The 12,991-nt window shown below is 46.0% G+C and overlaps 1 protein-coding gene across 1 annotated transcript in view; it reads right to left on the bottom strand.

Moving 5' to 3' along the window:
* The window catches only part of LOC308403241 (low-density lipoprotein receptor-related protein 1-like), a 105,463-nt gene that overhangs the window by 24,292 nt on the left and 68,180 nt on the right, over window positions 1-12,991 (bottom strand). The window contains exons 24-40 of the mRNA XM_080892509.1: window positions 12,113-12,310; window positions 10,919-11,123; window positions 10,605-10,769; window positions 10,273-10,517; window positions 9,618-9,749; window positions 8,562-8,789; window positions 7,899-8,073; window positions 6,283-6,377; window positions 6,021-6,170; window positions 5,715-5,855; window positions 5,354-5,479; window positions 5,105-5,236; window positions 1,613-1,747; window positions 1,220-1,349; window positions 978-1,104; window positions 738-889; window positions 478-602 (exon numbers count right to left, since the gene is read on the bottom strand). Of these exons, the coding sequence (XP_080748635.1) occupies window positions 478-602; window positions 738-889; window positions 978-1,104; window positions 1,220-1,349; window positions 1,613-1,747; window positions 5,105-5,236; window positions 5,354-5,479; window positions 5,715-5,855; window positions 6,021-6,170; window positions 6,283-6,377; window positions 7,899-8,073; window positions 8,562-8,789; window positions 9,618-9,749; window positions 10,273-10,517; window positions 10,605-10,769; window positions 10,919-11,123; window positions 12,113-12,310 (2,661 nt within the window). The remainder of the gene's footprint in view (window positions 1-477; window positions 603-737; window positions 890-977; window positions 1,105-1,219; window positions 1,350-1,612; window positions 1,748-5,104; window positions 5,237-5,353; window positions 5,480-5,714; window positions 5,856-6,020; window positions 6,171-6,282; window positions 6,378-7,898; window positions 8,074-8,561; window positions 8,790-9,617; window positions 9,750-10,272; window positions 10,518-10,604; window positions 10,770-10,918; window positions 11,124-12,112; window positions 12,311-12,991) is intronic.

Below are 12,991 nucleotides of genomic sequence, written 5' to 3'. Positions count from 1 at the left end.
ACTTTTCTGTTCAGATTTAATGTCGATGTATTCATTATTGCACATTTTTAATTTAGGAAATTAAAACTTAATAGGGAAAATTTACTCTCCACTGCTGTATATTAAATAATAATAACGCATATGTGTTCTAAGGTGATAAGCTCAGGGTTCACACATGCTTCATCTATAACTTTGTTTTTCCACTTCAGGGCTTAGATGACGTCAGCTCAGCATGAATTTCCAAGCACTGCGTCCTGTTTGCAAGGACAGCCAGTCATAAGAAAATCTGGGTTTTAGAAAGAAGCAGCTTAAGGACACAGGAGCTAAAATAAGTTTCAAAGATATGATCAACTGAGGTGCTCCATAAAAACCTTTAAAGAGTAAATAAGGAGTGTTTTAAAAGGCGATTCATGCAAAGCTATTCCAGGGAGTGCCAGAATAAAAATGGGGAGCTGGAAATGAGCGTAACAGGTCACCTTTAAAGCACACTTTGTTTACCTTTCTGCCTGGCCCTGTTGAAAACCTTGATGTCTTTGAGCTGGACCCCAATACCAGTCCTCAGTGACACAGAGTCTGTGGCATTGTCCTTGCTGCCTCTCTTTATGGAGCCATTAGCATGCGTCCTGGTTGACACCAGACAGATTATCAGCATTAAACACAAGCTGACATTTGCTGATATAAATATATATATTTATAAATAAACATTAGGACCATTCGCAAAAAGAGGGATAAGACGGAGTAGGAATGGTGTATCTGACCTGTCACTCCAATAGATGTAGCTCTCAAACACAGACACAGAGAACATGTCCATGTTGTTGTTGCCCAACACCACTTCCCTGTTTTCTCCAGTCTCCAGGTTGATGCGCTCAATCTTATCAGTCCTGGCATCGCACCAGTACAGCATACCATCCTGCATTCCCACATTAAGTAATGTTAGGCCCACTCTCTGTGCTGCAAGTCAGCGATATAAATGTACAAAATGATCTGTTGCGGTGTACCTCATAGTCGATGGAGATGCCATTGGGCCAGCTGATACTGACGTTGACGAGGATGGCTCGCTCAGATCCATCCAGGCGAGAGCGTTCGATGCGGGGATACTGGCCCCACTCTGTCCAGAACAGGTAGCTGCTCGCGCCAAAGCACGCAAAGACAGAAAACCAAATACCGCAGAAATCAACACTGAGATAAATCACAGAAGGAGAAGCTAAAGTAGGAACCTGGCACAGTCCTTTGTTCTCACCCTTTCTCAGGATGGACAGTGATGGCACGAGGTTTGTCCAAGCCCTGCGAGATCACCACATAGCGGAAGGAACCATTCAGCCTGGCCACCTCAATCACATCGAAGCCTTGATCTGTCCAATAGATGTTTCCTGTGGAGGATGAAGGAGAAACAATTTCCTAATTTTTAAACCGCATTGACCTGGAAATAATACTTTTTTCTCTCTGTTTTTGCATCTACTTTCTGTTTTCTCACTTAGTGCAACAGGTCCACACTGTTGCTTTTAACAGTGACAGGCGGTATGTGCAAGCATGATAAATGTGCAGAGAGGAAAAGCAAAACGCTCTTTATCAGTATGTCTAACTGTCATTATCTAAATTTAGTACGCATGAGCCGGGATGCAGTTTCTCTCACCAGCAATCCAGTCCACAGCGATGCCCTCTACCCTGCCGATGCCATTAGTGACCACGTCCTCTCTCCAGGTTTGGTCTCTCTTGGCCCGGCTGATGGTGCTCAGGCCCATGTCTACCCAGTAGATCGTGTCATTGTCTGTGGGAACAAGTAAAACACAGAGTTGGACTAAAAAAGGAAGCTAGTAGCTTTAACAAATATTTTATGGAGCAGTGAATTCAGCTACACGAAATATGCAGAACTAGAGAATTTCTTTTTTTTTTTTTTTTTTTTTTCCCCCGCCTGTCCCATTTGGTTCTTTAGCCATCAGAATTGTTGTCTGAAGACCAACAAGGATACCCAATGGATTTACTTTGCCAAATGGATCATCGTGGCATTGCCGTATTGGTCCATTTGGTCGATCTTTGTTTTTATTATTTATTATATTTTATTTTCAGATGTTACAGACGGGACAGACATGAGTGAGAGATAGGAAAGGGAGAAAGAAAGAGGAAGGAAAGGAAAAACAGAAGGGGAGAGGGACAGTGAGAAAGGGGGGGAGAAAAAAAAATAAAAATCTCCTGGATCACCTGTTGAGAGAAGAATAGAAAACAAGCAAAAAAAAGAAAAAAAAAAAAGAAACAAAGCAACATACTAAACACAACACCATCGCATTAATCTAGCTAAGTGTAAACAGCAGTAAATACTAAATATTCAATGTTGTTGTGCAGCACGCAGGACAGATGTGCTTCGAGGTAGCAGCCAAGAAAGGTGTAATTTGGGTCTACGAGCAGTGAACACCCGTGTGCATACCTGTGTGGATCAGCGTGCTTGTATTCCAAAGGTTTCTCCATGTAACGATCTGCTAGGGAGTGTGGGGGGGCCACAGCCCCGTCCTCCAGGGTGTGAAGCAGGTATGGAGGAGATCAAAACTCCAGACATCCAGAGGCCCCCAGAACACAAGAAACCATGGAAGACCAACAGAGGGGCAGCCGCGCCACTGTCCCAGAAAGAGCTGAGGAGAGTCCCAGATGAGGGCTCACTCAGCAGCCGCGGAGCAGAAGCCAGGGGGAGTTGCAGTGACGCGCCCGTGAGCTCCGCCGGCCGCCAGCTGTGCCTGAGTGACCGAGCCCCAGGCCGAGAGGCCGGGGGCACCCCACCCCCGAAGGGGCCTGAGCGAGCCCCAGGCTCCAGGCCCCGATAAGCGGCCGCCAAGGAGTGAGCCGGTGTGTACCTGGACGCCCACCCCCAGACACAAAGAACCACCAACGCACCGACACCTGAGGGAGTCCGCCACTGGCAGGGGAAGTGGTGGTAGGTGGAGATAGGCCTCCAAACCTTGGAGGGCCTGAGGTGTCCCCAGAGAGGTGGTGTCTGATACCCAACCTGACATATAGACACAGACATACAGGCACACACAGACACAAACATCCATTCCCACCCTCATGCTCTCATATGCACTCACTCCACACTCAACCAACGTGGAGACAGACATAAAGAGACGCTGTACACACGATCACACTCCCCAAGCGTACTCTACAAACCGGGTCTAGGTACTCTTGCCCCTGGAGGGGGGAACTGCACCCAGACCCAGGTGGTGTTACCCTTTTCCCTGCGGTGGGGAGAGGCAGACCACCCCGACTCCGTAGCAGCAGGGAGGCCCCACACTCCAGACCGCAGTCGGACGGCCAACTCCACCTAGCCCTCCCGCTCCAGCAGGCCGCAGAGAATGGGGGTGGGAGAAGACTCCAAACCTCCCTCCACCCGCTCATTGTAGTGTTGATGCATGTGTGTTCTAAGGTGCAATTAAAACCCAGGAGGGCATGGAGCTACCTGCCAGAGAGCAGCAGGTAAGCGCATAGTCCCTCCTGATAGCCCTCAATGTCTAAGTGTATTTAAAATTGAGAGGTGGGCAACGACGCCAGGGGTGGGGTATACACCCTGATGGTAATTTGGACTCCGTGATTGTGCCCACCCCCAAGATCCTATATGTATGTGTAATGAGAGTGTGAATAATGTGAATGTCTAAGTTGTGGGATAAAATTGAGGCAGAGGCAGCCAGAAGGGGACAGAGGGGGGGGGGTAGCCTCCTCTGCACCCTGGTGACATACCCCTACTCCAAGGCCCTGCATGTGTGGGTGGTTGTGGTGGAGCGGGAAGAGAGAGGCAGCTGGAGATGGGGAGGGAAGGAAGGGAGGGGCAGGTAACCCCTCCCTGGGGCCAGCTCCCCCGCTGACCCCAGTAGGCACTCCCACACTCCGCGACCCGCCAGGGAAAGGGGGCCCAGGCCCATCCAGACCGGGGCCCAGTGCAGCAGCGCCTCCCGGCTCCACAGAGCCCGGGACAGTCCACCCAACCCCACCACAGAGAAAACTGCACCCACCCCACCATCCACTCATCTTCCAGACTACATAAGACAGTAAACGCCCAGGCTGAGATCTTCCTCCACCTCTCCTGTATCTCCCCCTCCTGCAGAGAGAGTTCCTGAAGAGAGGAAAGCTCCTGCTAGATGTGACCATCTCCCCCACCAGTTGAAGAGCCCCCCAGGCGGTTCGACGCACCGGCGGCACCCTGCTCCAGGGCCAGGCCCCCATGCACCCACCCGCCCACAACCCCGGCAACACACCAACCAGGATCCAAGCCCCCGAGGCCCGGCCCGGGCCCCAGCCCAGAGACGGAGCGCCCCCAGAACCTCACGCGCATCCCGGACCCACCCAGGGCCAGCCAGGCTACCAGGTCAGTAACCCACGTCCGTCAGCACAGACCCTCCCCTAGCCCCGCTGCACGCAGCCGCGAGGAAACAGTCACCTGAGAGCCAACAGAGCCCCCAACCGGACATGACCGCTACCCCGGGTTGAGCCCCCCAAGGAAGATGCCTCCGGGGAACCCCCCGACGCCCTAAGCCTGTCCCTACCCCCACACCAATCACAACAGTGAAGGTGGGACCAAACTATGACCCCCCACCCCCACTAGGTGATGGAGCTGATAAAAGGAGTCCAGAGCAATTGATCTGATGTGGTGGCAGAGGCTGTATCAAGACTAATGTAATCTAATAGATAATTTCTATATTGGTTAGAATTAAGATTATTTTTATTTTTCCAGTTCATGAGGACTGTTTTCTTGGCTATGCATAGGGCAGTGAAAACCATATGGGCGATATTCTTTTCTGAAGTGACATTATCTAAGCTGCCCAGTAAACACACTAAGGGGGAGGTTGGAATGTTACATTTCAGACACTTTGATAAGTCTTCACATATCTCGCGCCAAAACTTTTGCACTGGTGGACAGAACCAAAGAGCGTGGATGTAATTGTCTGGTGTATTGCCTTGACAGTGTGAGCAGTTGTTGGAAGATGTAAAGCCCATCTTGAACATCCGATGACCTGTATAGTGCACTCTATGTAGTATTTTGTATTGTATTAATTGCAGACTGGGATTTTTAATTAATTTAAAGGTTTTTAAGCAAATCTGAGACCAGAAGTTTTGGTCCGAACTAGAGAACTAGAGAATTTCTTACCTGCATGAAAATCTATGCCCACTGCTAGGGAGGTGCCCGACACTGGTACAAGGGCATCAGACTTATCTGATGGGTCCAAGGGAATACCCCGTATGCCCTCGTGCACAGAGTACAGCAAGAAAGAGCCGACACCTACAGCAAACAAATAAAATATTCATTTTTGAGCGTGGCATCACTTCACATTCATCACTTCATATATCCAGGATTGTCTAAAATCAGGCATATGGCATGGGTATGGGAGCATCGTACCCTCACAAGACTGCTGCCCTCTGCGCAGGCTGTATCCTGCAGTGCACATGCAGGATCTGGTGGTTGGGGAGGTGGGGAGACACAGCTGGGAACAGTCTCCGTTGTTATTACTGCAAAGATTGGTGCCTGGAAATACAAAAGCAAAGAGCAAATAAAACAAATCAAAGACTAGTAACAGAGGCATAAACAGATGTGCTTTAGATACACACATAAGCTCTGGGCTACATGCAGTCTGCACAGCAGATCTTAAATGAAACAAGGACATATCTTCTTCCTATTTTTTTTGCAGAGCAATTTCACAAAGCAAAAAAAGACTGAAAAAACCCCCAGAAAAATTGGCTTGCAGCACCAAACTCTGCACCTTTCTGCACAGTTTCATCATAAATTTTCATGTGCATCATGGGAGAAGTGCTGTTCCTCAGGACTTTCCAGTTTCCACCGTCCTTCTTGTCACAGGTTCCTATCTGGTCAGTTCCTTGGTCCGCCCACCACAACTTGTCTCCTACAGGACACAGCGCACATGAGGATGATCAGCGTTCTCCATTAAAACCTGATCTCACACTACAAGAACCGTGTTAACCGGAGCAATTTTCAATGCAACACAGCCAGATAAGAGTAGTATCACGCAAGATGAATAATGCAGTTTTAATGCACTCTGGGTACCTACCCATGATGGCCAGAGCAGTAGCCTTGGTCAGCTTGCCCTTGGCCCCTTCAAGCACCTCAAGTCCAGAGCCGTCCAGTTTACAGCGGTTGATGGTGCTGTTTCCCGAGCTGATCCAATAAAGCCGCTCAGCTTTAAAGTCAATGGAGAGGCCTGAAAAAAAAAAAAAGGAAAAGAAAAAAGACAGCTCTGAGTTGTAATCATCTGCCCTGTCACTAGGGGGTGCTGTCGCTTATACAGTCACAGAAAAGAGCCGCTAACTCACCAACAGGGCCTTTCTGGTTGGTGAAGAGGACGCTGCGGTTGGTGCCATCTGTGTTGGCCATGCTGATGTTGTCCCCATCTGTCCAGTACAGCTTCCTGATGGAGGTGCGCAGAGAATCCACAAAGATATGATGCGCAACAGGAAGAGAGAGAGAGAGAAATTTTACTACATCACTATTAAACTTGAACCAACCGTGGTAGTACGCCACTGAAAACCATAAAGCCTATAGGTACTCAAAGCATGAACAACAGTGATGTTATCGATAAGAAATGAGAGCATCAGGTCTGTGAGCAACACCGAACTGCACGCGAGCTTATTTGGACTTTTCTAAAACGCAATCTGCCGTTTTCATTTCAAAGCCAAAATCGCATCAACAGACTGTAATGACGATGAGTGAGGCAGAAATAAAGCTGGCAAAAACCTGACAAATAAGAAACTATATTTCAGTGCGTTTAGTTCAGCAGTTAATTAATGTCCCGATCAACCGCTGACAGCTTTAATCTCCCACACCAGATGCACTCACATAAATGACTGCTTCTCAAACTGTCATGAGGAAATGCACATATGCAGAGTATAGAGGGTAACATGTATATACGTGTGTGTGCCACTTTGTTTGGACTGCACATTTTCTATGCTCATTCACTTTCTGTTAAATCCAGCCAGAGCCACCACGCCCTTCCTTTGTTTGTTAACTACCCTTAAATAAAGCATCTGAAGCATATAAACCCCTATATTGTCATGTTTGTGTACACACACACACACACAAACACGCACACACATTTCCCTCCCAACTCTTTGCCCCGCCTCAACTTTCTTTGACCCCACCCACCTTTGGTGGGGTCAGCGTGTTTGTGTGCCAGAAAAAGGGGAGAGCTCACAGATCTCACATCTGCTTCTCATTTTCTCTCACGCCAACAATGCTCAGATCGGAAACATTCCTCCTCTTAAGGAGGCTAAAGCCTTTCACAGAGAGGAAGGAGTACAGTGGAAATAATGCACACAGAGGCAGAGACTTGTCTTAAGAAAATATATTTTCTTCACTGACCTCAAACACACAAAAGCCCACATATTCCGGCAGATCAAAACTGAGTATATGAATACAGATGGACTTTTTTATTCTCTGATGGACTGAGAAAAGACTGAGTTCATGGAGCTGGCAAAAAAAGAAAAACTTATGCAAGGCAAGACAGGAACGGACAGGATGTAAGATAAACACAGTGAAGAAAGTGATGAGAAACAGAAAAAGAAACACAAAACAACAGAGACACTTGCTGTAAATTATTTATACTCTGAGCACAGAAACTTTTGAAACAGAAATAGAAAAAAAAGACAGAGAGAGGCGGCATGAGGGGAGAAGGATTGGAACCACTTCCTGAGTGACAAAACACTCCGAGGTCAGGAACTGAATTACTGTGAGCGCACACAGAGGGGAACCTGCCAGACAGACTTTGTATGATTGTTTGTGTGTGTCTTTGTGCAGACTTCTGCTTGTATCTGTTGCAAGTTATAGGTGAAGCCAGGAGGGTGTCTGTGAGCAATTTCTGAAAGCTTCAGCGTGGCGACACATGACAGCTTTATAGTATGAGTGTGTGTGTGCATTTGTGTGCGAGACCAACCCCAGTACTGGATGGAGCACTAGACAGTGGGGTTTGTCTAAGCCCTGGATGACAGCATTTTTGAAGGAGCCGTCCAGTCTGGCAACATTAATCTGCTTCTTGTTGGCATCATAACTGGTCCAGAACAGGTTCCTGGACACCCAGTCGACAGCCAGACCATGAGTATTGGGCAAATCTGATGAAAGATGAAGAACACGAACAAACTCTTATTAATCAGCCTTTTTTTTTAAAAACAGATGTTTTCTATGGACACGTGTCCATAGGTTAGAAAATGCAGTACTGCATTTGTTGGCTAACAGGACAACTGATGACACATTTTATCACCTGAATCTTTTATTGTTTCCAGCTAACTTGTTTTTTTTTTTAAAGACAGAGTTAGCTGGCATAGATCATCCACCAAAACGTGCCCACTCAGGTTATTATTTCAGGCAAAAGATTGCCATTCCCCAAGCTAATGAGTTTTGTTGTGTAGAGCCCTTGTACATAACAGCATCTGCATACTAGGAATCTAGAAGTGAGAGAAGCATTAATTTTTAACTACTGGACAAAAATCTTGGTGCAGTCTGATAAAATTACCCTGCTATATTTGTTTCTTAAAGTAAGGCTCTAAATAATGAGCCTTTTAATTATGTTCTGTAATGTGTCGTGTTGCCTCCATCATACCAGCAGAAACCACAGTTTCAACTCCAGTGCCATTGATGAACGCCCTCTTGATGGTCTGAGTACGGACATCTGACCAGTAGATACGCTGCTCCAGAGCATCATAGTCCACCACAGTCACGTTGTCGATATCCGGCACAGTGAAGGAGATGATATAGTTGTAATACGGGTTGTCGATGTCTACTCCTCTGATCTCGATCTGCCGAGCGTACAGCAAGAACTGGCGAGACTCTGCGGGAGACACAAGATGTTGACGTGGACCCTTGGTATTCAATGTGAGTAATCGGGAGTTAAATGTAGCTTCAAGTCAAATGCACGAGTACACACTAATGCATGAGTCAGAGCTGCGGATAGATGGTTACAGCATGGATCAGTACATCCACGCATTATTCCTACCACTTGAACAAACAGTTGATCCAATTGCATCTTTTGACTAATGATTGTGTCTGGCTGGCTAACTCAATAGCACAGCCAGAGTAGAGCGAGCGAATTCAATCAGTGAAGATACATTGCAATTGCACTGGTCTCAACAGTCAAGTATCATTTAACTGTGTGCGGCTTAAATGATAGACAGCAAAGGAGGGAAAGAGAGCCGGAGAGGGCAGAGTAATGACAGCGCCGGGCTGTATTGGCCATCCCAGAGCCGGTGGTGGAAGCTGGGGGATGTGTCTGATGCTTGCATCAGACAGAATGGGGCTCTCCATTCCATTACCGCCGAAGATAATAGAAAGTGCTGCCTTGAATATTAAACTCACACACTGAATAAACAGGCCAGCTTTCACTATTTTACAGACGGACACCTCAATACGCTCCAAAGCTGTCACAGCAAAAAGACCTCAAAGCAACAAAAAAAAAAAAAAAAAGTCTGTTTAATCCTCTCTCTTTTTCTCCAAGAGAAAAATAAAAGAAATTATAAATAAACAATTCTGCAAGGACAGGGATTAGACAGTAACATTCAAGCTGAAACAAGAAAAGAACAGGACTGCGTGGAGGCTAAGAAAGACTCAACGAGTCTATTTTCCACAGTGGTTGCATTTGTGTTCGTGAGCTCAGCCTTACCGTAACACGTGCGTTTGTCAGGGCCCAGCTTCATGAGGTGAGGACAAGCACAGGAGAACGTCTGATTGAAGTTGATGAGGCACAGGTGAGAGCAGGGCTCTTTGCCGTCTTTAGCTGCACACGGATTAGGAGCTACGGAGACATGAGCACAGAAAAGGTTTTATTTTAAAAGTATGAAGGTCAATGAAATGTTTTAATGTGTGCTTAAAATCGAATGTAATTATACTTCCTAATGGTCAAGAAAATTCAGCATAGTGTAAAACTTCTTTTCCCCGTGAATTCTGCAAGCCACTTTGCAGCCCCCCTCCCAAAATCAGCTCCCCCCTTGCATGGTGTTCCTGTCTAATTACTGTTCTGACAGTTTTATCGATGCCTTCGTGTCTCGTCACATGCCTTAGGCTTTCATTATAAGCAGATGGAGGTCAGAGAGGTCTCAGAACGGCCAACTATAAATGACTGCAGATGGAAATACTGACTGTAGTGGTCTTGACTTACACAAACTTTCTTGTGGGGTGATTCAGTTTATGACTGTCAGTAACTCAAAATGTACAATTAACAACTTTGAAGGCAGAAACTTGTAGATAATTTCAGATTGTAATCTTTCCATATACTGATTGAATGGTGGTGCATACATGAGTGTGTGTCTGTTTCCTACCCTGTGGTTGTCTGGATGGATGGTACACTTGAAGGTCAAAGGGTTGCGTATTGGTTCTCTGCACCACTGTGACGTTGCTCCCGGTCCACTTGTTTGCCTTGGCCAGCGTGTTGGTCCTCCAGTCTGTCCAGTAAACTTCTCCACCGTACATGGTGACAGCAAACGGATGCGACAGATACTCGTGGCCCCTCAGAACCTCAATTAGTCCAGAACCATCATACTTGGCTGAATAGATGGCATCAGACCTGCATAAAGCACAAGTTTTAGCTATGTTTCGGAGTATTACTGAACATTTATGTGCAAATATTTTCATGTTTTTCCCTCTGTACAACCTGGCATCAATCCACAGGATGCGACGCTCTAAATAATCCACAGTGAGTCCATTTGGCCAGCCTCCATTGCCCGTTTCCTTATGGATAGTCTTCCTGCCTTCTCCACTCATGGATGCAGCTTCAATCCTTGGCAAACTGGCATCCCAGTCTGTCCAGAAGAGAATCCTAAAGAACCATAACACGAAATGAAACAGTCAGCAAGGTTTATAACTGAAAAAGCTCCGTAGTTACAGCCAAAACAATTAGAGCCATTGTAACGTGATGTTAACGTGTTCTCCTTGATATGAGGAGGAGGCGGAATAAACAGCTGTTACCCATCCCGGGGGTCAAGAGCAATAGCTCGGGGGTGCTCCACCTCCCCCGCCAGTAGCGTGGTCCTCATGGTTCCATCCAACTTGGCTACCTCTATCTGATCCAGGTTGCTTTCCACCCAGTAAATGTTTCCCGCTATCCAGTCGACTGCCAGACCCTCTGGTGTCGCCAGCCCGTACTGGATTACCACATCAAAGCTGGTTAAAGCTACAAGAAGAGAAAAAAATCAGGGCATATGTTCAAACATCATATTTCATCTCACTACTCAATAAAATAAACACTCCTCTGGGGTGCTTACATTTTTTAAATTCACACAGTATCTCAACATGTAGCATTAAAGGCTGCAGAGGCTGGGATTTGCTGACGACTACATTTCTAATCTTAACTGCTAATCCAGTTTTAGTTTGACAAATTATGTAAATGCAATGGAGCTATTTGGATAAGAAGTTAACTCTGCGATTTTCTTTAATCAAATGGTAAATACAGTAGTATTGTTCAGCATGGGTGGTGATGCTACAATTGCAGAAAAGGTCTCAAATGTGTGGTGTCTTCCAGGAGCAAAGAGACACATTTTCCAGCCCCTTTCTAACCCTTTCATTTTCCGTTGGGCTCCTAATCAGGGTCTAATTACACGAGTCATTATCCTCTCTGCCACAATGAAAGCATACACATACTGCTGCATGTAGCCTATGGACTGTGTAAGTAAACATGACACACAACAAGCAAATAAACATACAGTAAGATGCACAATATAAGTGGAGACTTGTGCACATAATTTCCTCATTATTGCTGCTGCAGCCATGATGACGCCTTGCTTGCCTGATGCAGCAGGTCTTGATTGACCGGTCTGACCTTATGTGATGAAGTATCTGATGTTCTGTTACCCAGAAGCCACAGCTCCAGCAGCATAGCTGTACACACTCTACAGTCTATTCTGCTTTTAAGCACAGAAAAGGGGCCCTGCATTCCAATGTGTTCCTTTCAGCTCAATAAAATCCTAGAAAACCTAATCATTGCACTGCAATTGGAAGGCCAATTTCCAGATGTTTTCAGCTGCAAATAGAATTGTTTTTCACTGATGAAGATCGTGCATTCTGGCATGAAACTTAGCGGACCCTCGATTGTCAAAACAAACCAAAGAGGTGGTGCTTTTAGGTCTTTTAGGCATAAAACCCTGTTACAGTACAAGGCTTCACCTCCATTCTCAGACAGCTTCCCACGATAGATCTTATCCTCCACGACGTCAGTCCAATAGAGGGCACTCTGGTTGAGATGGAAGTCCAGGGCTATGGTGTTTCTGAGCCCAGGAACTAACACGCTGAACTCTCCCTTATTCAAATCAATGCGGCGGATCTCATGGCGGTTGGAGAAAATGATAAAGGGTTTGAAAGGATCTGTGGAAAGAGGAAAAAAACAATATCCTAAAATATGGAGCTAACCAGATCATAAAGGGTTAAAACTTTTGCTTGGTCACCGTTGATTGATACTCAAAACGCTCCAAAATGGCTCTGCTGTGCAGCATGGAAAACCCTGCAGCCCTGTTCCTCTGCCGTGTGTGGCTTGACCAGCAAAGGAGGGGGTATGAAAGTGGCTCTAATCCCTGGTAATTAAAACTCAGTGTAAATAAGACAGGAGTTATCTGTACCTAACAGGCAGCCATACGGGCAGCAGGATGAATGACAGGGTGCTGGTGGCTAGTCTCTAAGACCTGGCCGTGAGAGGCAGCATCATAAATCTGTGTCCTCGTTGCTGCAGGGAGATAGCTACATTCTTTATGTGGATTACAAAATTCAAAGTTGATATAAAGTGATTAAGTATTTTCTGTCTTTCCCAAATTGCACTTTTAATGACTTTAATAATTTTTTTTAAAAACACATCAGCTCTTTAGTTTTTTCTTTGACATTTAATAATCACTTTTTCATAAACTAAAACTGGTAGTCAGAAAACACTAGCTAGGTTTTCTTCATGAATCTTTTTACATGTCATATACTCTCATTAAAACAATGTAATATGTTCCCCTTTCCTGTCTCCAGTGTACTGTCTATTGTCCAAAAAGAATACCATATTCTGGCGAT

Source organism: Rhamphochromis sp. 'chilingali' (genome assembly GCF_963969265.1).
Source record: "Rhamphochromis sp. 'chilingali' genome assembly, chromosome: 9".
In the NCBI taxonomy this organism is placed as follows: domain Eukaryota; kingdom Metazoa; phylum Chordata; class Actinopteri; order Cichliformes; family Cichlidae; genus Rhamphochromis; species Rhamphochromis sp. 'chilingali'.
The sequence above is the reverse complement of the archived record's forward strand: the minus strand, read 5'-3'. Positions and strand labels throughout refer to the sequence as shown.